General features: G+C 43.3%; 2 protein-coding genes across 6 annotated transcripts; one reads left to right on the plus strand and one right to left on the minus strand.

Annotated features, from left to right (window-relative positions):
* Window positions 1-443: 443 nt before the first annotated feature.
* LOC139410738 (RING finger and CHY zinc finger domain-containing protein 1-like) lies at window positions 444-5,375 on the plus strand. Of its 3 annotated transcripts, none has more exons than XM_071156187.1 (10): window positions 463-527; window positions 960-1,060; window positions 1,330-1,449; window positions 1,572-1,687; window positions 1,878-1,956; window positions 2,259-2,303; window positions 2,641-2,699; window positions 2,900-2,929; window positions 3,082-3,202; window positions 3,708-5,375. In XM_071156187.1, the coding sequence occupies exons 3-10, from the start codon at window positions 1,393-1,395 to the stop codon at window positions 3,894-3,896; spliced, it is 696 nt and encodes a 231-aa protein (XP_071012288.1). In that variant the 5' UTR covers window positions 463-527; window positions 960-1,060; window positions 1,330-1,392; the 3' UTR covers window positions 3,897-5,375. The 3 variants fall into 3 exon arrangements, with proteins under 3 accessions (XP_071012285.1, XP_071012288.1, XP_071012286.1); XM_071156185.1 differs by having other exon boundaries at window positions 501-527; window positions 960-1,024; window positions 3,708-5,134; XM_071156184.1 differs by lacking the exon at window positions 960-1,060 and having other exon boundaries at window positions 444-527.
* Window positions 5,376-12,708: 7,333 nt separating this feature from the next.
* LOC139410739 (very low-density lipoprotein receptor-like) lies at window positions 12,709-23,976 on the minus strand. 3 transcript variants are annotated; one of them, XM_071156190.1, is made up of 21 exons: window positions 23,431-23,976; window positions 21,725-21,883; window positions 21,295-21,510; window positions 20,928-21,149; window positions 20,413-20,625; window positions 20,004-20,233; window positions 19,601-19,730; window positions 19,282-19,472; window positions 18,956-19,142; window positions 18,545-18,757; window positions 18,219-18,405; window positions 17,759-17,960; window positions 17,275-17,439; window positions 16,901-17,101; window positions 14,596-15,136; window positions 14,377-14,496; window positions 14,056-14,163; window positions 13,731-13,964; window positions 13,103-13,457; window positions 12,860-12,953; window positions 12,709-12,778 (listed from the first exon to the last, which is right to left on the minus strand). In XM_071156190.1, exons 3-21 carry the CDS (start codon window positions 21,401-21,403, stop codon window positions 12,758-12,760), a joined length of 3,723 nt encoding a protein of 1,240 aa, XP_071012291.1. In that variant the 5' UTR covers window positions 21,404-21,510; window positions 21,725-21,883; window positions 23,431-23,976; the 3' UTR covers window positions 12,709-12,757. The 3 variants fall into 3 exon arrangements, with proteins under 3 accessions (XP_071012291.1, XP_071012289.1, XP_071012290.1); XM_071156188.1 differs by lacking the exon at window positions 23,431-23,976 and adding an exon at window positions 22,065-22,886; XM_071156189.1 differs by lacking the exon at window positions 23,431-23,976 and adding an exon at window positions 22,065-22,143 and having other exon boundaries at window positions 12,719-12,953; window positions 14,377-14,508.
* Window positions 23,977-24,006: the final 30 nt, after the last annotated feature.

Raw genomic sequence — 24,006 nt, forward strand, 5'->3', positions numbered from 1 at the left:
ACAGTGCCCCCTTGTGGCAGGACACCACTACTTTCTGAAGCAAATTGATTTTCTGATACCACAAAACAGCTTGCCTATCAGACGTTAGAAGGTTAAATTGTTATTTTGTTGGAGGAAAACCTGACTAATTGTGTTGCCTGTTCTGAACAATTGGGTTGCCTGAACCAAGTTATTTTCATGAGGGTTGCAACCAGAGCGGTTGCAGGGTCATAGCTAGAAGGGACTTTGTAAAAAGAAACATCAAAAGTTGATTTTTGTATTTTATTTTAGCTATCCCTAACTCGTTTCCTAACCTTAACCTGCATAAATTCTACTAACTTGCTACGAAAAGTCAAATTAGACGTTAATTTGATCCGGTTTGCAGCCAGCGTTGCAGAGTTGCGCCATGAGCGCCCCTCCAGCGCGTTAGGTGGCAGTAATGCGCTCAGGAGCTGCTCATACGAGAAAATAAAGAAGAAACAGTCATGAATGGAAAAATGGCTGCTCCTGTTGGATGTGATCACTACATACGCAGCTGTTTTTTGAAAGTGAGAAATTGTTTTTATTTCGACGAGATATTAAGACTGTTATTGATTGTCTTATTCATGTTCCCTGCTTTATAATAGCTAACGTGATTTGCACTGTCATACCAGACCTATATAGCTAGTGCGTTAGGTTGCTGGGTAAATTGCTAACGTTAGCTGTCTGAAGAGGACATTGAAATATGTTAGGTCATGAATCAGGAATTGTATAGTTGTAAATATTGTTTTTGTATTTTACATTAATGTAACATTAGTTTGCTTGGTGTCATTCGTATATAGCTAGCCATGCTAGCTATCTGAATAACGTTAGCTAGCGATCGGCTTGTCATGGTCTTAAATCAACGTTAGTCAGCTAACGTTACTGTAAATGAATGTATGCACATGAGCAGAATGTTTAGCTAAGTTACGTCATAGAAGTATAATTCTTTGTAATTGTAGGGTTAACATCTATCATCATGAAGAGAAGGCAACCCTGCAACCCTCATGGTACTTGGGACTACCAAGTACCATGATCACCAACAACTGTCAGTCAAATTAATGTAATAATAAATTACATTTGTAAAGCGCTTTTGATTATACAAAAATGTCAAAGTGCAAAAAATGATATAAACATATCATAAAAGCAACAATAAACGTATTGGAGGAAGGGTCTTAAGGCCTGCTTTAAAAGAGCCGACAGTCTGAACAGCTCTGAGATTGTCAGGAAGGAGTTCCAAAGGTGTGGTGTGTGGAAGGAAAAGGCACAGTCCCCCATGGAATGTGTTGGTTTGTTTCTCAAGCCCTGCCCAAACTTGTTTATGTCCCCCAGGCTCCATGTTGTGGTAAAGCGTATGTTTGTCGCCTGTGTCATGATGCTGAAGAGGACCATCAAATGGACCGCTTCCTGGTCAAAGAGGTGCAGTGCTCAGTCTGCAACACAGTACAGCAGGTAATTATGTTAGAGGGGAACTGTTGTCAGTCTCTGAGTCCCATCTATACTGTTCATTCAACATATCAATATGGTCCCATTGTTTGTCCCATTTCATTTCTTACATCTGGTTCTTCTTTCAGGCACAAAAAACCTGCCAGGAGTGTAATGTTACATTTGGGGACTATTACTGTGATATCTGTCACCTGTTTGATAAAGACAAGAAGCAGTATCACTGTCAGCCCTGTGGAATATGCAGGTGAGTAACTGTCTTGTTGTTTGACATATACATTTCCATATATAGTTCACCCAAGTTCATCATCTGATATATCTGACCAGCTTCTGACCTCCAGCATATTTTAGATTTCCATTTTATTTGCAAATATTGGTGTCTTAAAACACTTGAATAGCATATTAAATATGTACGGTCATGTTATGTACTCCTGCAGGATTGGACCAAGGGAGAAATACTTCCACTGTCAGAAGTGCAATCTCTGTTTAGCCAGTGATCTACGAGGAAATCACAAGGTGATTGTCAACCTCCGCTGACCGTTATTATATCTGTCGCTAGTCTGTAAATTGTCAATTCCATGGTCATGGAATTACGCTGAGTCTCAGATTTTTCACTTTCAAATATATACCAAACAAAATCTTGATTTCAAAGTTTAGCAAACTGTACAACTCTAAATCAATGGTTTTTGTTTGGCATATATATTTATGTCTCAGCGTAATTACGTTACCATGGAATTGCCCCAATACAATACTTCTAATGCCATGGCTCTTGTCTTTCACTTAATTTATCTGTACAAGACTGTTTTTTTTTGTTTCAGTGTGTTGAAAATGTTTCAAGACAGAACTGCCCAGTGTGTATGGAGGTAAGTTAATGAATAGTAAGATCAGTTAAACGATTGCTGTGCATTTCACTTTTATTATGTTGTTTAGTATACACTGAGTGTACAAAACATTAAGGACACCTGCTCTTCCATGATAGACTGACCAGGTGAAAACTATGATCCCTTATTGATGTCACTTGTCAAATCCGCTTTAGGAAAGTTAGGAAGGCATTAGGAAGGTTTTCCTAATGTTTGGTATACTCGGTGTACAATATTGTTTTATAGGAATTCACAACCTGTATTTGACAGTTTCATAAGTACTTTTCCTCATACAGTTTATAATCAATACATACATAATGTTTTGTCCTCTCTAACTAAGGATATGCACACATCAAGAATAGGAGCTCACGTTCTTCCGTGTGGCCATCTTCTACACAAGTATGACATTTTCTTCATAACACTCTCAAAACCATTGTCATTAGCCTATATGACCCCCCCCCCAAAAAAAAAGATTGTATTGATGCCACTGTTAATCTGATGGCTGATACAGCAGGTGCATTAGTGGAGTCTTACTTACTCTTGTCTTCTGGTCTATGGAACGATTTTTAGAAGGTTCACTGGTTTTCTTTGTTTTTCAGAACTTGCTTTGATGACATGGTCCGAACTGGGTAATGTCCCTATTCCTTTTCAAATATTGTGCTACTAATCATATATGAATCCTAATTACTTTCAATAACTTATAAATCATATAATCTGCATGACTTTCATATAAGCAGGGGTCTGTGTGACCAGGAATATTGCCTCTATATTTTCTCTTCAGTGCATATCGCTGCCCACTCTGTATGCACTCGGCCTGGAATATGGAGGACTCCTGGGAGCAGATGGACAAAGATATGGCTCAGTCACCCATGCCCACTGAATACCAGGATGCCACTGTGAAGGTATGACACATGCAACCGATGTGAAATGGCTAGCTAGTTAGCAGTGGTGCGCACTAATAGCGTTTCAATCGGTGACGTCACTTGCTCTGAGACCTTGAAGTAGTGGTTCCCCTTGCTCTGCAAGGGCCGCGGCTTTTGTGGAGCGATGGGTAACGATGCTTCATGGGTGTCAGTTGTCTATGTATGCAGAGGGTCCCTGGTTCGAGCCCGGCGAGGGGACGGACTAAAGTTAAACTGTTACACACACATGTATTCACTTTGAATGTGAAATGGACCTTTACAACAAACAAAAAACATGCTGACCTCTTGTGGTCCCTTGTGTTCTGGGATACTGTGACTACCCTGATCTGGTGTAGATTTACATTGGTTTATTTAATGTGAGTCACTTCAAGCTTGTATATGAGGGATATTTAAACTTCCCTTTTGAAGTTTCAGTAGTGAGCACTACTTCTGCCTCATGATACGGTTTGCTCAGCCTTTCCTTTCTCCTTTTCCCTAACTGTAGATCATATGTAATGACTGCCAAACCCACTGTACAGTGCCTTTTCATGTTCTGGGAATGAAGTGCAGTGGCTGTGGGTCCTACAACACAGCACAGGATGGGGGACTGATACAGCAGCTCCAGGAACCACAGCCCCAGGAGCCACAGCAAGAGCCAGAGCATAAGCCCCAGTCCCCAGTGCCAGAACCATAGAATTAGAATATCTATAATTATAATTCTATGGAGAAAACATTAGGAGTCCACCCCGTAGTTATCTCTCTGCTCCACCCTACTTCCCCAGTCTACACAGACTTAACTATACTATCCACATCTTTCCCAACGTTGCTCTGCCAAGAGTACAGTTAGTCATGCCTGGGTTCCAGAACCTGGTTCCAAGTACTTGGGGTCCTAAACTTTTATCCACAGTCTAGTGTGTTGTACAGTAGTTTTTGGATTGAATTTCTGTTATTACATACCCATTAAAAAGCAATTGCTATTGAACTATTTGTTTCTCAGATAAAAAGCCAGCAGAAGAGAATTGTGAATGAGGAATTCATTTTCTTATAGATTCTCCGGTACTTTTTGTATACTTTTTAACCAGTAGTTCTGAAAGTAGAGCTCGCTAGCCAAAAGTGGACCCCGAAAATTGTGCACTGTGTGACGTGAAGATATGTGCACCACATCATTGCTCTTTGCTGTGTTTGGTGAGCCGTTGGGCCCGCCCTGCAACCTCATTGGATAACGCTGGGCAGACCTCTTGTTGGCTGTCACTCAAATGTGAGGGGCTGAAATTTATTGACTAGAACTCAAATTGCTAGGCAGTTGGCCCACTTGGGGGAAAATGGAGGGAAAATGGAGTGGAACAGCTTCAAGAAAACAGTTGCTTTCAAACTAGGGATTTCGTGGCTAATTAAGGTAAAACAGTAATTCTGCTCATAGATTATGCATGTATGAACTATACATTGACACATCCAGTCCAAAGCGGGAGGTTTAAAAAAGACTTTCTTAGTTGCCAAAGTACCGGAGTATGTCTTTAATGTGGAAATCAGATGCCTATAATATCTAATATAGTCAGCCACACAATTTATTTTCCCATTTTGTCCCAAGTTGGAATGGATTCCTATTTGTCAATAATAACGCTTTCACAAAATGTATATATATATATATATATATTATTTTTTTTGTATATGTTTTGTGAGGAGTTTACCAATGTTTGAGCGGCTTTGCATGTCTAAAAGCCTAACTAAATGTTTTAGACTGACATTTTACAATAGTAATGGGATTTAATGTTTATTTGTAAAACTCAGGTATTTAACAAAAATATTTTATATACTGTGTAACATCAAATCGTGTTCATTCCATTTATGAGCTGAATATACATTTTACTTAGTCCTGTGGATTATCATGAATAACACATGTATGTAAATTATTGAATAAATACTGCAGTTAGACAATGGCTGTTGGCAACTATATCTCACTCCATGCTTAACTCATATTGTTGGTACTGTTGCTCAAACAAAGGAGAGAAGTGGAGTATGAAAATATTGCATCTGTATTGCCATTGGTGTCATTCATTGATGTGGGTGTTGGGATTCAGTGACATTTTAACATAACTAATAATAAATACCCATGATTGTGATGAATGTAATTTCAGATTTGCGTCAGTTATCCCAAAATAAATAGTGAATAGTGGTGGTAACGTGTTCTTTATAAAAACAAATGCAATTAACATTCTGTGAAATGTATAGAAAGTCCAACAAATTATACAAATTTACAGTCTGATACAGACTGGAAACATGGGGGGGGGGGGGGGAAATCATTATTGCCTGCTTTTGTATAAGCTTTAAATGTTATCTCCTCTGGTAGGAACTAGCTGAGGGCTGGTTATGTATACAGTAAAGCAAACTGGCACCGCAGACGTGTTGCTGTCAGTGGTTCCCAATAGAACTGGCTGCCGAGTTAGTACTGAAGAGACTGGGGGAGGAGTGGGCCCAATGATGTATGGGGCTGGGGGAGGAGTTGTGCCCACATGGAATTCTTGGAACGTGATTATGTCAGTGACTGATGGCAGAGCTGTTGTGCCACCGTCAGACTAGGAGAATCAGTCACAGCGATGATGACTGGGTGTTGTGAAGAAGACTAATTTTCTGGGCATTTTATTGAATCTGCTGATTCATGAAAGATGGCGCCGGAAAGGATGCCTGCCATTTTATTGGCTCTTAACCCACCGTGCTATTTTGTTTAGTTTTTTCGCATTGTTTGTAACTTATTTTGTACATAATGTTGCTGCTACCGTCTCTTATGACCAAAAAGAGATTCTGGACATCAGAACAGTGTTTACTCACCTCGAATTGGACAAATTATTTTTGACGGTAAGGATGTACTCAACACCCGAACAGGCCCTCATCCCCGTCATTCGCTGGAGAAAGAAACTTGAGATTTCACAGAAAGAGATCGGGGTGCCGTGTGAGGATCAGGTGGCGAGTGGCAAATCTCCCTTTGCGATCTGTACTTTTAGCCAACGTTCACTTAGAAATGTCCTTGTTTTTTATAAAGAAAAGCAACATTTTTTGTCCATTTAAAATAACATCTAATTTATCGGAAATGTTGTAAATGAGTATTGTGACTGGAAACGGCAGATAAAAAAAATAAAATGGAATATCTACATCGGTGTAAAGAGGCCCATTATCAGCAACCATCACTCCTATGTTCCAATGGCACGTTGTGTTAGCTAATCCAAGTTTATCATTTTAAAAGGCTAATTCATCATTAGAAAACCCTTTTTCAATTATGTTAGCACAGCTGAAATCTATTGTGCTGATTTAAAGAAGCAATAAAACTGGCCTTCTTTAGACTAGTTTAGTGGGTTTGATTACAGGCTCAAAAGGGCCATAAACAAAGACCTTTCTTCTGAAACTCGTCAGTCTATTCTTGTTCTGAACAATTAAGGCTATTCTATGTGAGAAATTGCCAAGAAACTGGCTCCAACCAGAATAGAAAGAGGAGTGGGAGGCCCCGGTGCACAACTGAGCAAGAAGACATGTACTGGGGTTTGCTGTCGGGGGTACGCCAAATAGACGCCTCCCAAGTCCTCAACTGGCAGCTCATTAAATAGTACCCGCAAAACACCAGTCTCAACGTCAACAGTGAAGAAGCGACTCCGGGATGCTGGCCAGTCTGTGTTCTTTTGCCCATCTTAATCTTTTCTTTTTATTGGCCAGTCTGAGATATAGCTTTTTCATTGGGATACTAGCCTTCTAGGGAGATTTGCACAGTCGCCTCTTCATTGTTTACGTTGAGACTGGTGTTTTGCGGGTACTATTTAATGAAGCTGCCAGTTGAGGATTTGTGAGGCGTCTATTGGCGTACCCCCGATGGCAAACCCCACTTTGGGTATACCTGCTGTAGACCAAACTATCTACCTACAGAGTTTTCATCTGTATTTTTCGTAGCTGTCTACATACCACCACAGACCAATGCTGGCACTAAAACCACCATAAGGAAGCAGGAAAACGCTCATCCAGAGGCGGCACTCTTAGTGGCCGGGGACTTTAATACAGGGAAACTTAAATCAGTTTTACCTCATTTCTATCAACATGGTAAATGTGCAACCAGGGGGGAAAAAACTCTATACCACCTTTACTCCACACACAGAGACGTGTACAAAGCTCTCCCTTGCCTTCCATTTGGCAAATTTGACCGTAATTCTATCCTCCTGATAGCAAAAATTTAAGCAGGAAGCACCAGTTACTTGGTCTTTTAAAAAGTGTTCTGATGAAGCAGATACTAAACTACAGGACGGTTTTGCTAGCACAGAATGGAGTACATCACCATAGTCACTGCCTTCATCAATAAGTGCATTGATGACGTCATCCCCACAGTGACTGTACGTACATACCCCAACCAGAAGCCATGGATTACAGGCAACATTCGCACTGAGCTAAAGGGTAGAGCTGCCGCTTTCAAGGAGCGGAACTCTAACCCGGAAGCTTATAAGAAATCCCTCTATGCCCTCCGACGAACCATCAAACCGGCAAAGCCTCAATACAAGACTAAGATCGAATCGTACTACACCGGCTCTGACGCTCGTCGGATATGGCAGGGCTTGCAAACGATTACAGACTACAAAGGGAAGCACAGCCGAGAGCTGCCCATTGACACAAGCCTACCAGACAAGCTAAATAACTTCTATGCTCGCTTTGAGGAGGCAAGTATCACTGAAACATGCATGCGAGCATCAGCTGTTCTGGACGACTGTGATCACGCTCTCCGCAGCCAATGTGAGTAAGACCTTTAAACAGGTCAACATTCACAAGGCCACAGGGCCAGACGGATTACCAGGACATATGCTCCGGGCATGCTCTGACCAACTGGCAAGTGTCTTCACCGACATTTTCAACCTCTCCCTGTCTGAGTCTGTAATACCACCATAGTCCCTGTGCCCAAGAACACTAAGGTAACCTGCCTAAATGACTTCCGACCGGTAGCACTCACGTCTGTAGCCATGAAATACTTTGAAAGGCTGGTCATGGCTCACATCAACACCATAATCCCAGAAACCCTAGACCCACTCCAATTTGCATACCACCCCAACAGATCCACAGATGATGCAATCTCTATTGCACTCCACACTGCCCTTTCACACCTGGACAAAAGGAACACATATGTGAGAATGCTATTAATTGAACTCTGAGCTGTAGTCAACACCATATTTCCCTCATAGCTCATCACTAAGATAAGGACCCTGGGACTAAAACCTCCCTCTGCAACTGGATCCTGGACTTCCTGACGGGCCGCCCCCAGGTGGTAAGGGTAGGTAACAACGCATCCACTACGCTGATCCTCAACACGGGGGCGCGTGCTCAGTCCCCTCCTATACTCCCTGTTCACTCATGACTGCACGGCCAGGCACGACTCCAACACCATCATTAAGTTTGCTAATGACACAACAGTGGTTGGCCTGATCACCGACAACGATGAGACAGCCTATAGGGAGGAGGTCAGAGACCTGCCTGTGTGGTACAAGGACAACAACCTCACCCTCAACGAAATCAAGACAAAGGAGATGATTGTGGACTACAGGAAAAGGAGGACCGAGCACGCCGCCATTCTCATCGACGGGGCTGTAGTGGAGCAGGTTGAGAGCTTCAAGTTCCTTGGTGTCCACATCACCAACAAACTAACATGGTCCAAGCACACCAAGACAGTTGTGAAGAGGGCACGACAAAACCTATTCCCCCTCATGAGACTGAAAAAATTTGGCATGGGTCCTCAGATCCTCAAAAGGTTTTACAGTTGCAACATCGAGAGCATGGTTGCATCACTGCCTGGTATGGTAACTGCTCGGCCTCCGACCACAAGGCACTAGAGGGTAGTGCGTGCGGCCCAGTACATTACTGGGGCCATGCTTCCTGCCATCCAGGACCTCTATACCAGGCAGTGTCAGAGGAAGGCCCAAAAATTGTCAGACTCTAGCCACCCTAGTCATAGACTGTTCTCTCTACTACCGCACGGCAAGTGGTACCGGAGCACCATGTCTAGGTCCAAGAGGCTTCTAAACAGCTTCTACTCCCAAGCCATAAGACTCATGAACATCTGATCAAATGGCTACCCAGACTATTTACAATTTCCCCCCCTCTTCCACACTGCTGCTACTCTCTTATCTATGCATAGTCACTTTAATAACTACCTACATGTACATATTACCTTAATTACCTCGACACGGGTGCCCCCACACATTGACTCTTTATGGGTACTCCCTGTACTCCCTGCTATTGTTATTTTACTGCTGCTCTTGAATTATTTTACTTTTTTAAAGTATTTTCTTACCTGCATTGTTGGTTGAGCTTGTAACTAAGTTCTGCACCTGTTGTATTCGGTGCATGTGACATGATTTGAGTTGTAGGTTTGAAGGGAGGTTTGTGTAGCTTCAGCTTCTGAGGATTGTGAGGCTGGGTTAGGGTTAAAACTGTCTGGTAGGTCTATCTCCTTCCAGGTGTCTGAAGGGTTGTCTATGGTGGACCAATGACCTCTGAGGATGACTCGAAAGACTTTGTTCTAAAATAGAACCTATGCCGAATTACCCATTTTCACAAATATAAATCATATTTTGGTGTAGAGACAAACACAGCACACCTTTTACACTCACTTTATGTAATCTTGGACAGTATGGTGCATTAGATGACAATTATAAAAAGCACTCACTCACTGGGTTGGAAGATGTTACCGTCACCATAAAGAAAGCATAAAGGGTGGTCCTTAGAATCTCCACTATGTTCCTTCATTTCTCAAAGAGTAAAATAAATGTAAGTAAAAATGTAGTTAATTTTCAGTTGGACCCTCAACAGTACTATGGGAAAAGACCAGTAGTAAAGCTGTTACACTAATCATGATCTTGAAGAGTGTCCTCTTCAGCATTAAAAGGAGTTTACAGACAAAATGAATACAAATTCAAAGCTGATGTTCCTACTGCATATCCTGTGCAAGTAAGACTAGAATCAAAAGGACATTATGAACAGATGTTTGAATGGGGCATGTTTATATGCTAGACAAGCAGAAGTGGGTGGGATCAATAATTAATTTGACTCATTTCCAAGGCAATATACACTTTAGTCTTGTCTATATTTGAAGATAACCTTTCAGATTCAACCCCCCAAAATCCTTTAATTAGAGAGTATCCAGCAAACCGATTAAGATATCTTTACTGAATAATTAGAGAACAAATAAACCAATGTGAAGACAAAACGCTAAACATGTGGATTGTGTAAACAATGAAAAACAGTCTAGTCATCACCGGAAGAATGTTTATTTAATCATAGGAAACCAGCAAACCAAAAGAACAACCTTATTTCTTTGGTGGGAAACAAACAGACCGATACATATTTTGCTTGAAGCAGAGAAGCTGCAATCACATTGCAGCATAATGTGAGTACATGGGGAATTGATCATAAAATATGGCTGGTAGTTATCCTATTCCAACTACACCGTTTTTCCTTCATGTTCAGTATTAGTCAGAGCAGGTTAAAATATACAGTGCATTCAGACCTTCCCTTTTTCCACATTTTGTTACATTAGTCTTACTCTAAAACTGAAACATTTGTAAAAAATCCTGATCTATACAATACCCCATAACGACAAAGCGAAAACAGGTTTGAAATGTATATAATAAAATGTAATACCTTATTCAGACCCTTTGCTATGAGACTCAAAATTGAGCTCAGATGCATCCCGTTTCCAATGGTCATCCTTGACGTATCTCCAACTTGGAGTCCACCTTTGGTACATTAAAATGATTAGACATGATTTGGAAAGGCGCACACACCTGACTATATAAAAAAGGTCCCATAATTGTCAGAGCAAAAACCAAGCCATGAGGTTGAAGGAATTGTCCGTAGAGCCCAGAGACAGGATTGTGTCGAGGCACAGATCTGGGGAAGGGTACCAAAACATTTCTGCAGCATTGAAGGTCCAAGAACACAGTGACCTCCATCGTTATTAAATAGAAGTTTGGAACCACCAAGAATTGGCACATTAAATAGAAACGACTGTCAAATACACATGCCCTCTCACGCAATGCAGCATGCTTTGACAAAGGTGATTCACCAGGCCATGTCACTCAAGGCTACATAAACTAATTTCAGAAGCATAAGCCTTTAAAAGTAATAACAAAAAATTATAAACCAAGTAGTTTGGGTCCTGGATGCAGATGAGCTGAAACCGCATTTCAGCCGTGCGTTTGTCAATATACCACAGGTATGACGCAAGAAAAATGTATACCCCTTGACTTATTCCACATTACAGCCCTTACTCAAAATAGAGTCTCACCCATCTACACACCTGATGAAAGTGATTAGAAATTTAATAGCACGTATTTGCATAAATATTCAGTCAATACTTGAGGTACGTCTAAGAGCTTTCTACACCTTGGTTGTGCAACCTTTGCCTATTCTTCAAGTGCTGCCACAGGTTGATCATTGCAAGACAACCATTTTCAGGTCTTGCGTTAACTTAAATCTACGGGAACTTTACTGCCACGCAGGAACCGTCTTCTTGGTAAGCAACTCATGGTCATCGTCCTTCTGAAAGGACAAGTCATCTCCCAGTGTCTGGTGGAAAGCAGACCAGGTTTTCCCCATAAATGGTGCAAGCACAATCCTTTCCCAGCTCGAAACTCCCCAGTCATTAACAAATTACAAGCATACCCATGATGCAGTCACCACTATAGTTGAATATGGAGCGTGGTACTCAATGTTGTATTTACACAACACAAAAGACAAGGTTAATTGCTTTGGTAAATTCTCAGCAGTATTACTTTAGGGCCTTACTACAAAACATGCATCCTGTTTGCAGCTTTGTTACATATAGGCTTCCTTGCCACTGAATTTTGTTAGTATTGTGGAGTAACTGCAATGTTGATCCAGCAGTTCTCCCATCACAGCCATTTAATTCTTAAAATCACTGGCCTTATGGTGATATCCCCGAGCGGTTTCCTTCCTCTCGGGCAACGGCTTTAGGAAGAACTCCTGTAGCTTAGTGATGGTGTATTGATACACTATCGAAAATGTAATGAACTCATGCTTAAGAGATAGTCAAGGTCTGCTTTTGATTTATACCAATGCGAGGCATTGGAACAACTCCCTGGTCTTTGTGGTTTAATCAGCATTTGAAATTCACTGCTGAACTGAGGGACCTTACAGATAATTTTACATGTTGGGTACAGAGATTAGTGTTTAACATGTTGAGTGACTCATTATTGCTCACAGGCACTGTTGGTAACCAGTTTATAATAGCAAAACGACACGGTGTTTGTGGTATATGGTCACTCTTCGTGGCGAGCCGCGCCACGACACGACCCAAAGACATATTGAAAGCTTTGACTTCATAACTAAAACCAATAACGCAGGAGTCATTTCTCAAATCTAGCCTTCCTTTCATACACAAGAACTCACAACTAAACTTATGTAGAGATACTCACAAGCAAAATGTTCATTTGAATTGCGATTGTGTAGATAAAGACAAACAGAACTGTAGAAAATGAAACTTTATTGAATAGAAAGAGGCTGCTGATAAAGTAGTTAATCCACAGACACCACTTCCTGTGAAATAAAAGCAACCATGAAGCAAAACAGATGTTTTCAATCAACTGCTTTAAAATTCAGTATAACAGCTCACTGTACCTCTGCAAAGTCACTGTTAGGTGAAGCTCCTTCACAACCTTCACCCTTCTCCAGCTCAATCATACTAGTCTGCTTTGCAACAGGGTTGGCAATCCTGGGAATGGAAAAGGTGAATATAATCTCAATCTTGACACAAACTGGCTAAACGTCAGAATGGATTCTGAAACACCACGAGAACAGATCGATATTGTAGAGATATTAAGGGGGAAGACCTACAGTATCAAGCAGTTTGTTATGGTGTACCTTGTGTTTGCAATCTTCCTCTTAACCACCGCAGCGAGGACACTGATAACAATAATTGCAGCACAGAGGCCAATGGCCCCATAGATGAGTGGGCCTTGCATAGTCTTGGTGAGCTGGTTTTGACAGGAGTCGCCACTGTAGCCTAAACCACAGGCACAGGAGATGCCCCCATTGGTCTCCACACACTCCCCATTCCCATTGCAGTGCTTTTCACTACACTGCTGGGCTTCCAGGTTTCTCACCAGCCAACTATTGTCCAGAGAGGTGGAGCCAGGATCTGCAGGTATAGGAAAGCTGGGACTGGGAAGCTGGTTTGGGGCTTTGGCCTTGACAGACTTCCCTTTGAGATCGACACCTGAGACAATGGGGAATACATAAGACCAGGTTGTATTCAAATTAGTTTAAGTTAGGACAGCGATTCAAGAGCTGCACATTTGTTTTTTCCTTAGCACTACACATCAGATTTAAATAATGACGCATAAACACTTGTTGTCCCCAAGACCAGGATTGGAGAATGCGGAGTTATGATAGCTAAAAATCTTTGTAATTGAACTGTGATAATCTTTTCTTAAGCTCATAACAATGGGAAAGGGAAGATTGAAACATTGATAATGGAAAGAAGACTTGCAGTTCTCATCTGAAGTGTCAGGGCAGTCAGGATGTCCGTCACAGAACTTCTCCAAGGGGAAGCATGTGTGCCCATCCAGACAGGGTCTACTTCCAGCTGGGCAGTGCTGGTCTGGGGCGCAGTATGTGACATTGACTGGGTAATGGTCATGGGCACACCTACAGGTCCTACCACCAGGAAGAGCCAAACACAAGTGACTGCAGTCTCCATTCCCATCTGAGCAGAGGTTGGAACCTGGAAATGGATGAGAAAGAGTAAAGGTTGAAAAGTCACATATCAGTAAATGATAGAGTAGTGGGTTATGTGCAAATGTGTCCTTTCTTACCCATCTGGCTGGACTTGCTGTACGCCTTCAAACTGACAATTTCAGTGTTTACCTCGAACCAAAGCTTCTTAGTCAATGGATCATCTCTATACCAAACTTTGGTTGTGTCTGAAACATTTGATAGGAACATGTACATGATCAACTCAACATCCATGATAATCCAAAACCACAGTGAAATAACTTTGGGTTAAAGATCAACCATTATCCTTGTTAGTGCTACTTTGGTTAATGACTAAAACAGAGCCATCTACTAACCACAGTAAGACATAACATAGCACTAGGTTCTGGTGGAAGCAGCCGTTTAAAAATAATCCACATTACCACTGTCTGTCACCCAGAGGAGCATTCCGTTGCTGAGTGCAAATGCAGTCAGGCCATCCCCAGTCTTAAACTCCTTGTATCCAGTACCATCAACTCTGACAGAGCCGATCACCCCATAACCTAGAACATAGACTTGTTGATAGAAGTATTACCTCACCATCACTACTATAGATAGATTTTTAAAAAGGGTTTTACTCTATAAAATAATGAATTCCTCACCGATGTCAGCCCAGTAGATCTCATTGCCCTTGTTGGAGAAAGTCAGGGAGGTGGGCTGAAAAGCATCCTTCCACACCGGAGCGCGCTTCACCCCATCCATGTGAGCACACTCCACCTGAGCGCCTTCCCCCTGCTTGGCCAGGTTGGTAAAACAGAGTCTTCCACTGAGTGGGTGAAGCGCTATGGACTCCAGACTTCCAATATCCTGAATTAACACAGCAGTGTATTCCCCACTGGAAGAGGTGACCTGCAGCCGTGGCTGCTTGGTGCTACTCCAGTATACGCTGAGGGTTATCCAGTCTAGAGCCAGGGCTGTAACTGTGTCCCCTTTGAGTTGCAGGAACTGGCCGCGAGGCACCAAGCCGGTCTCCTTCAGCTTGAAGAGGACTACAGACGATTGGCCAGAGTCAGCTAGGTACAGAGTCTGATCTTGCAGGGTGTAATCCAACATCGCTGCCTCGTTGACATTGGGGAGAGGTAGGGCGAGGTGCTCCGGCCAGCTTTTCAGACCCACAGCACTGTGCATGGTCTGCAGGTAGATCTAAAAATATATATATACACACACACACACACACACACACACACACACACACACAGCTGAAAAAAATAAAGGGAACACTTAAACAGCACAATGTAACTCCAAGTCAATCACACTTCTGTGAAATCAAACTGTCCACTTACGAAGCAACACTGATTGACAATACATGTCACATGCTGTTGTGCAAATGGAATAGACAACAGGTGGAAATTATAGGCAATTAGCAAGACACCCCCAATAAAGGAGTGGTTCTGCAGGTGGTGACCACAGACCACTTCCCAGTTCCTATGCTTCCTGGCTGATGTTTTGGTCACTTGAATGCTGGCGGTGCTTTCACTCTAGTGGTAGCATGAGACGGAGTCTACACCCACACAAGTGGCTCAGGTAGCGCAGCTCATCCAGGATGGCACATCAATGCGAGCTGTGGCAAGAAGGTTTGCTGTGTCTGTCAGCGTAGTGTCCAGAGCATGGAGGCGCTACCAGGAGACAGGCCAGTACATCAGGAGACGTGGAGGAGGCCGTAGGAGGGCAACAACCCAGCAGCAGGACCACTACCTCCGCCTTTGTGCAAGGAGGAGCACTGCCAGAGCCCTGCAAAATGACCTCCAGCAGGCCACAAATGTGACTCCATGAGGGTGGTATGAGGGCCCGACGTCCACAGGTGGGGGTTGTGCTTACAGCCCAACACCGTGCAGGACGTTTGGCATTTGCCAGAGAACACAGAGATAGGCAAATTCGCCACTGGCGCCCTGTGCTCTACACAGATGAAAGCAGGTTCACACTGAGCACGTGACAGTCTGGAGACGCCGTGGAGAACGTTCTGCTGCCTGCAACATCCTCCAGCGTGACCGGTTTGGCGGTGTTTCAGTCATGGTGTGGGGGGCCTTGTGAGACCATATGCTGGTGCAGTTGGCCCTGGGTTCCTCCTAATGCAAGACAATGCTAGACCTCATGTGGCTGGAGTGTGTCAGCAGTTCCTGCAAGAGGAAGGCATTGATGCTATGGACTGGCCCGCCCGTTCCTCAGACCTGAAACCAATTGAGCACATCTGGGACATCATGTCTCGCTCCATCCACCAACGCCACGTTGCACCACAGACTGTCCAGGAGTTGGCGGATGCTTTAGTCAAGGTCTGGGAGGAGATCCCTCAGGAGACCATCCGCCACCTCATCAGGAGCATGCCCAGGTGTTGTAGGGAGGTCATACAGGCACGTGGAGGCCACACACACTACTGAGTCTCATTTTGACTTGTTTTAAGGACATTACATCAAAGTTGGATCAGCCTGTAGTGTGGTTTTCCACTTTAATTTTTGAGTGTGACTCCAAATCCAGACCTCCATGGGTTGATACATTTGATTTCCATTGACAATTTGTGTGATTTTGTTGTCAGTACATTCAACTATGTAAAGAAAAAAGTATTTAATAAGAATATTTCATTCAGATCTAGGATGTGTTATTTTAGTGTTCCCTTTATTTTTTTGAGCAGTGTATATAAAGTGTTGAATTACAAGGTGCAGAATCTTTGTGTTTATTCCTGAATTGCACACAAATAACAAGGGCTTCCACAGCCTTTCAAAGCCCAGGTTATTACTGACAGCTTTTGTGAAGGTAACCAACCCTAAACTGTTTTAGCTGCCATGTATACTGAAATAAAACTCAATTCAAATTAGAAGACAGACTATTACTTCACACAATATGTACCTAGTGGCATTAAATATAGTGCAGTACCAAGTGAAATGGGTAAACCTGCAGTGGCCAGAGTCATACCTGTGTGACAACAGTTGGCGAGAGCACCAAGAGGAAGGCAGAGTTGACCAGGTTGGAGCAGGTGAGGCCATCCTCAGCTAGGAGCAGACCAGAAGGACACTTGCAGACCCCTTTGGGGCCTGGGCCCAGCACACACAGGTGAGAGCAACGAAGGTTCTCACAGGGACGCTCATTGCTTGTCTGCAGAAGTGGATGAATGATCTGCATCCCAGAACGACACAAATCATTAAGCTTACATCAAAAAGGAAGAGAGGTTGCTTGTGTAATTACAGCAAACCCATTGCATAATTTAATCCTATTTAGGTGAAATTAACATAATGGTTTACATAATGCATGCATTAATATTCATTTAAATTGGGGGCTCGTATACTTGCTTTCAGTCCAAAAGGTTGTCCAGGTCGTTTGAGTAGAACTTTGCGGTTCTTTCCAGTGATTTTATGAGCCCTTTGAATAGTTCTCCTCCTGGTGTCTGACCAGTAGAGCAGGTCATTGTAAACTGTGACAGAGAACGGATTGGTGGTCTCCATCATCTGCAGAAGCTTCAGGAATGAAAGGAACAGATAAATGTTACAATGTGCCTTTATCAAGGCCTGGGGTCTAACCCTATGAGGTCCAGAACCTGCTGCTTGTGTTCTACTTGATCATTAACTGCATGCACACACCTGGTGTCCCACGTCTAAACCAGTCTGATTAGAGCAGAACAATGAGAAAAGCAGTGTAACTGGCTTCAAGAGCCAGAGTTGAGTTTGAGGGATCTAGGGTATCCAACCCATGTGGATTTAATTTCATGCACCTTGGCATACAGCAACACGCAATACAAGTCTGATCTAGTCGTATGCAAACCCATTTCTGTAGTACCTCAATGTCCCCGCCATCCAGGTTGGCTGAGCCGATGCACCGGAGCTTCTCGTCTGTCCAGTAGATCCTCTCCCCTAGTGTGTCCACAGCCAGACCGCCTGGCCAGCTGAGGCTGTGACTGACCACTACTCTCCTCTCAGACCCGTCCATTCCCGCCCGCTCAATCTTCACCTCGTTACCAATCTCCGACCAGAACATGATCCTGCAGTTAAAGCCAAATCAATATTTTATTATTGATTACTGACAGTAATGCATAAGCCATCAAAGAACATGATCCTATCATAGGACAGAAGTTAAACATCTCTAGGTGGAAACCAATTCAATAAGCAGGAGCCTGCCCATGATCAACACTGTTTAGCCATATGTATTAGTTTAGTCATCACCAAACGTATACAAAATCACTAGAATAACAGATTGTTTGGGTGGGTGCCGCTTGTGTTAGACCTAGAAAAGAACTTGCCCCTTCTGTGGCAGGAGTGCCAGAGAGCGAGGTTGTTCGAAGTCCTCATCGAGGATGACTGTGAGATCCATAGAGTTTATGATGGTTGAGTTTAATCCAACAGCAATAATCCGACCACCTCCAATGCCATCAATCCAGTACAGGTTTCTCCCTACCCAGTCAACAGCAATGCAATCAGATTTGATGCCTGTAGTGAGATTAAAAGGATTACGATTATGTTAGTTTTAGTTAACCCAAGTGAACACTGACCTGTGCTTTTTATAAGATGTGCTATTTTTACAGTCGCAACCAGTTTAACAGATTCTCAGTTTAACCACACAACTAACCTTTGACAAGAGTTCCTCTCTTTTTCTGGTCTAGAGAAGACCATTTGATGCTCTCTGAATCCAGGCTGACCCAGTACACTTTCTGATCCCTCCAGTCATAGTCCAGGGACAGGATGGCTTTCTTAGCAGAGGACACCAGGACATCCAGACTGCTGCTTCTCAGCCCAAACAGGAACAGCTCAGTCTGCACAGAGGCCAGTAGGTAGGGCTCACCTGTGGGAAGACAGTGGGTTGTTATAGGCCTACTGTGTTAAATTAATAGGGGAGTACTTTCGCCGGGCAATACTCTGCATTCACAAATTCTGTTCACCTTCGTGCAGTCTCCCTTTAAACAAATATTTAAAGACCCCATCCAGCAGAGGGAATTTCCATGATTGGTCACTAAATCTGGATTTTTAAAAATCATTTTACCTGTGATCTTGCAGCGGCGACCATCAGATTCCAGCAGGTAACCAGGGTAGCAATGACACTGGAAGGAGCCCTGGGTGTTGACACATAGGTGGCTGCAAACACCTGGTCTACCGCCTTCACACTCATCAATATCAACACAGGACACTGTGTCCTCTTGGAGTCGGTAACCAGCCTTGCAGCCACACCTCTACATCGAGGAAAAAGGAAATCGTTAGAAGAGGTCACTCAGAAATCTAAAACGTGAGACAAAGCTGTACTTCAAGAAGCTTTGTAACAAACTACACAAGCCCCCCCCCCCCCCCCCCCCCCCCCATCCCATTACTCACCGTTCCATGTGGTGTGCTGTAACAGTTATGGGCACATTGGGTTTTGTCTGGACACTTTGCTTGGCAGTTGCCACCCTCGTCAGAACCATTAGCACAGTTCCTGACCGTGTTACACACCAGGGCTGTGTCCAAACACTCCCACGTACTGCCACACTGGAACTGATGAGAGGGGCATGTTGCTACCTGACCACCTGGGAACACAATACCCAACTTCATTTCTAATACAATCTCAGTTAAAGGCTTTATTTACTGTTAAAGATTGTCACCACATACTAATCCAGTAATTAACAAATCATACATAGCTGAAATAACTTCTCACATCCTGCCTCATCACTTTCATCAGCGCAGTCCTTTGTTCCATCACATCTCCATGCTTTGGGAACACACTGGCTCTTAGATGTACAGGCCCACTGGAAATCGCCACACTTCAATTGGACCATCTTGCAATTCTGAAAGAGAACTCATATACTGTGTATTAGATCTAAGTTTTGATTTGTATAACAAGGCAAAAGCACATTAGTATCCAATGACGACATTCAAAATAATTGGGAGTCAAATTAATTTTGCCGTCTAGTCACGTCTACATCCTCCAAACGCAGAAATCTCAAATATTACCTAGCATGGGTGCCAATGTGCTTCCTGCCAACTCCTAATACATTTGTCATGCCAAACAAGGAGTTGGCAAGAGCAGAAACAATTGCACCCAGCCTAAATATTCCCACCTTTTCATCAGAGCCATCTTTACAGTCCTGCTCCCTGTCACAGACCCACTCCTCCAGCAGGCACTCCTGGCTTTGTGGGCACCGGAGCTTGGTGGTGCACTGGGGGGGCTCGGTGCAGCTCTCCTCGTCAGAGCGATCTCGACAGTCAGGATGCCCATCACAGCGCATGCTTACGGATAAACACTGACCACTGGTGCAACGGAACTCCCCACTATTGCAGCTCTCATCAGCTATGGGTCAAAGGGACATTTAAGTTTAACTTAGTTTGGATCAGTGAAAGTAAAACAGTGGGAAACCCTGTGGTGTTTGTGCCACTGTTGGGAGTATTAAACCATTTCTTTCAGCAAGCATTTTAGGACTTAAGGTCAACATAGCCCCAGTTCAGTAATTCATTGGAAGTTAAACTTACCACAGTTGGCCTCATCAGTGCCATCCAGGCAGTCCCTCTCTCCGTCACAGAGGAAGGTGTCTGGGAGGCAGCGGGTCTTGTCACAGTGGTGAGTACAGCCCTCCATGGAATTCAGGCAGTCCAACTCATCAGAGCGGTCCTGACACTGGGCCACACCGTCACACACCTGCCTCTGGTCAATGCATTTCTTCCCATGTGCACACTGAAACTGGCCTGAACATACAGTACCATTTAAGTGCAATCAATAACACTGATAAATGGTGACCTGCGAGGAACGTCTCAAAGACAGATCGCTAAACATGCATACCATGCACAGTGGTCTACGCAACCATGTTCTGTGTGTATGTAAGTAAATTCCAGTATGCTAGTTACTTAAAGTAGCAACCTTTGTACTGTATTACACTAAAGAGTATTGTCATGATGTACTGTACAATAAAACCAAGGGCAGGGATATTATTTTTAAAACTTCAAACTACTGTTCATATATATTTATTTATCACTGATGATTTTCTTACCACGTTCACATTCTAATATACACTCTTCCTCATCCGAGCCATCCTTACAGTCCGCCTCTCCATCGCACACATGGTTGTAAAGAACACACTCAATCCTGTCCCGGCATGGTTTAGTGCCAAAAGGGCACTTGAGGGGTGCTGGTGCAGACATTGTGGTATTCCCATTGTTGCCATCCTCAGCAACATTGTGATGACTTTTAAGATTATCAGTAGAGTCTGAATCTAGGAATAAGGTGAAATACTGACCTTACTACCAGAAGGAAGGCAAAAATAAATCTCACATCTTTCAACTTCTGTAAGCTATAAATAAGGATGGATCATGGTTTCAAAATTCAACTAAAGGCAAGTGACACAGAGGGGGCATTACCGCAGTTGGCTTCGTCAGTGCCATCCAGGCAGTCCCTCTCTCCATCACAGAGGAAGGTGTCTGGGAGGCAGCGGGTCTTGTTGTCACAGTGGTGAACACAGCCCTCCATGGAATTCAGGCAGTCCAACTCATCAGAGCGGTCTTGACACTGGGCCACACCGTCACACACCTGCCACTGGTCAATGCATTTCTTCCCATGGGCACACAGAAACTGGCCTGTGGATGATGAAACACTTCAAGTGTTATGCACGGACAGATTGAAAGCATGCATTTGACTCAATAGATTTTGGATAACTACTGTGAATACTTTAAAATATACCCTTTCCTGGTTTAACGCAGTAAAATTGATGAAAACAATGGAGTAGAAACCATTTCTTCATAGATAGGAAGGAATGGATGCATTTGAAGAGGTCCTCAAACAGGGCCCTACCATTATTGCATGCGACAGTGCAGTCCTCCTCATCAGAACCATCCCTACAGTCGGCTTCTCCGTCGCACACATGTTGGTGGAGTACACACTCAGATCCATCCTTGCAAGGTTTGGTGCCCAGGTTGCAGTTCAACGGGGTCTGCGCTGCTGCACTCAATACTGTTTGGAAAAAGTAGGGCACAACAAATCACACATTCGTGCTATAGGTTTAAGATGTAAATATGAGATGGTCTGAACTGCGACACTCAAGGGAATTAAAGGTAATTATTTTTCAGTAAATACAGCAATGTGAACTATGGAGGGGTGATTATTCACATCCAGTTCGGTACAACTAGCTCACCTGTGATTTCCAAAATTGCTATACACAGAAGCAAACAGAAAGCCATGCCTGATTAATGCAAGTGGACCAAATAACACAAGAGATCAGGTCAAGGATTTTATAATGATGCCAAGTGACACCAATTGAACCATCAGTGAGGGGGGAGGAGCAGTAGGCCCATTTGTAGAGTGTGGGAGCATTTCAATCTCAATTGAATACTCCTCACATCCTCTCTCTTTGCCTCCTTATCAAAACCCATTGGATGAGAAAGCCAGAGGTCCATCCCCTCTGGACTTCTCCTCCAATGGCATTTCAGAAAGAGATGAGGAGAGAGGACGCTTGTCTCCCTAATATTTGTCTCTGAGGGAGTTCTTTATGCTGGCCCCTGTTGAACTGAGCAAAGACCCCTCACGTCATCGGACAAAAGCAGGGAGGGAGGTACTTTCAAGAAAACCGGGAACTCAAGAGAAAAAAAACTAGGTCAAATCATGACATCGGTGATCTTCAGGTCGGAGGTCTGGAAAGAGGACCGTGTTCCCGAATGGGAATTTGGATGACCGTTCAGTTTTTACATTAGGAGCTAATTTCTGACTTGCTGGTTCTTTGAACGCGGCCTGTGTATAAGCAAGTCTAGCAAGTCGAACATTTCAGTTTCCTTAATTTCAACTAGCACGTGAACGCGGCATCAGATCTGAAATTCCGAGTTGGATAACCTTTCAAAATAATGTTTCCCAGTCGGAGCTCGTTTTCTTACGAGTTCCCAGTTGTCTTGAACCCACTGAAGTCGGAGAGTCTGAGTTCCCCGTTTTTTTGAATACCCGGAAGGCAGCCAAGTTCCAAATCGAATGCTATCAACTTTCAGCCGGTGTAAAACACGCCTACTGTGGGGGACAGGGGGAGATTTATCGACACCCCCTCATTTGCTTCCTTTCCTTTTCTCCTGCCTATCATCAGAGATACTGGATATAATGACGAGATGCTTGTGTCTCCACCCTAATAATGGGATTCGTTGTCACAGAGCAGAACGGCAGGCTGTCAAGCTCCCGCTTATTCCTCTCTTTGGATTGGTGGATATATTTCGTTATTTTAATAACGAATTTCGATGAGGGGTGTTGACGTCAACCACATGTATTCAATGGAGTGTGAGAATCACTGTGTTATGGAACGCCGTTTGGGTCTACGCTATCCTCATGGATATGCAGAGATAGGCCTACGCCGTTTCGAACTACGAAGTGTCACGTGCATCACACATATCAGTACATTCGTAATAAACTAAGCATTACGATACTTCTATTAGATCACGTATCAAAATAGCAATGGGGTTTTATCTTGACTAAATTCGACACTCCCATTGCCCCCTATACAAAATTCCTCACTTGCTTAATACCTTGAGACAGATTTTAGGCGGAAGAAACCCGCTCGCTTCGCCTCTTCCTCTCTGCTATCACTATCAGACAGGAATTCTGCTTCTGCATGAAAGAAGCCTCGAGTTATGATGAATCTGTAGCCGTGTCGGAATAGTTTTTTAATTGCATTCCTTCACCGATGTGGTTATATGCTGTACTAGGAATAGTTTTGAAACGTGCTTTAATTTACCCAGATGTGTTAGATTGGTGATTATTTCAAGTGAGTAATTAAATATACATCGGCCTCGGTTGCTACTGTGAAACAAAAACGTAACATACATTTTCTCATCAACCTTGTTGTGAAAAAGTAGCCTCGCCTGGATTTTTACATGGAATCGTATCATTGTTCCTGTGGGCCCAATTGCGCATAATTTCTTAACAAATTAGAGGATACCACTTCCTGTTATAGTTCACCCAATATGTCTTTCCTCACTTCTAGTCTTTATGGAGTATGAGAAAGGATTAACGGCTATAACAAATTCTACAAAAAAATAACAATGGAGTGCTAGTTCCTCCCCGACAATGACAGATTGTAAAACAAACCACGCTGTCAAATA

The sequence above is a fragment of the Oncorhynchus clarkii genome, chromosome 6 (assembly GCF_045791955.1).
Source record: "Oncorhynchus clarkii lewisi isolate Uvic-CL-2024 chromosome 6, UVic_Ocla_1.0, whole genome shotgun sequence".
Classification (NCBI taxonomy): domain Eukaryota; kingdom Metazoa; phylum Chordata; class Actinopteri; order Salmoniformes; family Salmonidae; genus Oncorhynchus; species Oncorhynchus clarkii.

What these genes read in the sequence shown, in the direction of transcription:
- LOC139410739 (XM_071156188.1), bottom strand. Translation starts at nt 22,110, where the DNA reads ATGGCTTTCTGTTTGCTTCTGTGTATAGCAATTTTGGAAATCACAG. An exon ending in CACTGACGAAGCCAACTGCG is followed by an intron (nt 21,150 to 21,294) that starts GTAATGCCCCCT and finishes CCTTATTCCTAG; the next exon opens with ATTCAGACTCTACTGATAAT. An exon ending in ACAGCACACCACATGGAACG is followed by an intron (nt 19,143 to 19,281) that starts GTGAGTAATGGG and finishes TCCTCGATGTAG; the next exon opens with AGGTGTGGCTGCAAGGCTGG.
- LOC139410738 (XM_071156184.1), top strand. Translation starts at nt 465, where the DNA reads ATGAATGGAAAAATGGCTGCTCCTGTTGGATGTGATCACTACATACGC. An exon ending in TGTGGCCATCTTCTACACAA is followed by an intron (nt 2,700 to 2,899) that starts GTATGACATTTT and finishes TTTGTTTTTCAG; the next exon opens with AACTTGCTTTGATGACATGG. An exon ending in ACCAGGATGCCACTGTGAAG is followed by an intron (nt 3,203 to 3,707) that starts GTATGACACATG and finishes CCCTAACTGTAG; the next exon opens with ATCATATGTAATGACTGCCA.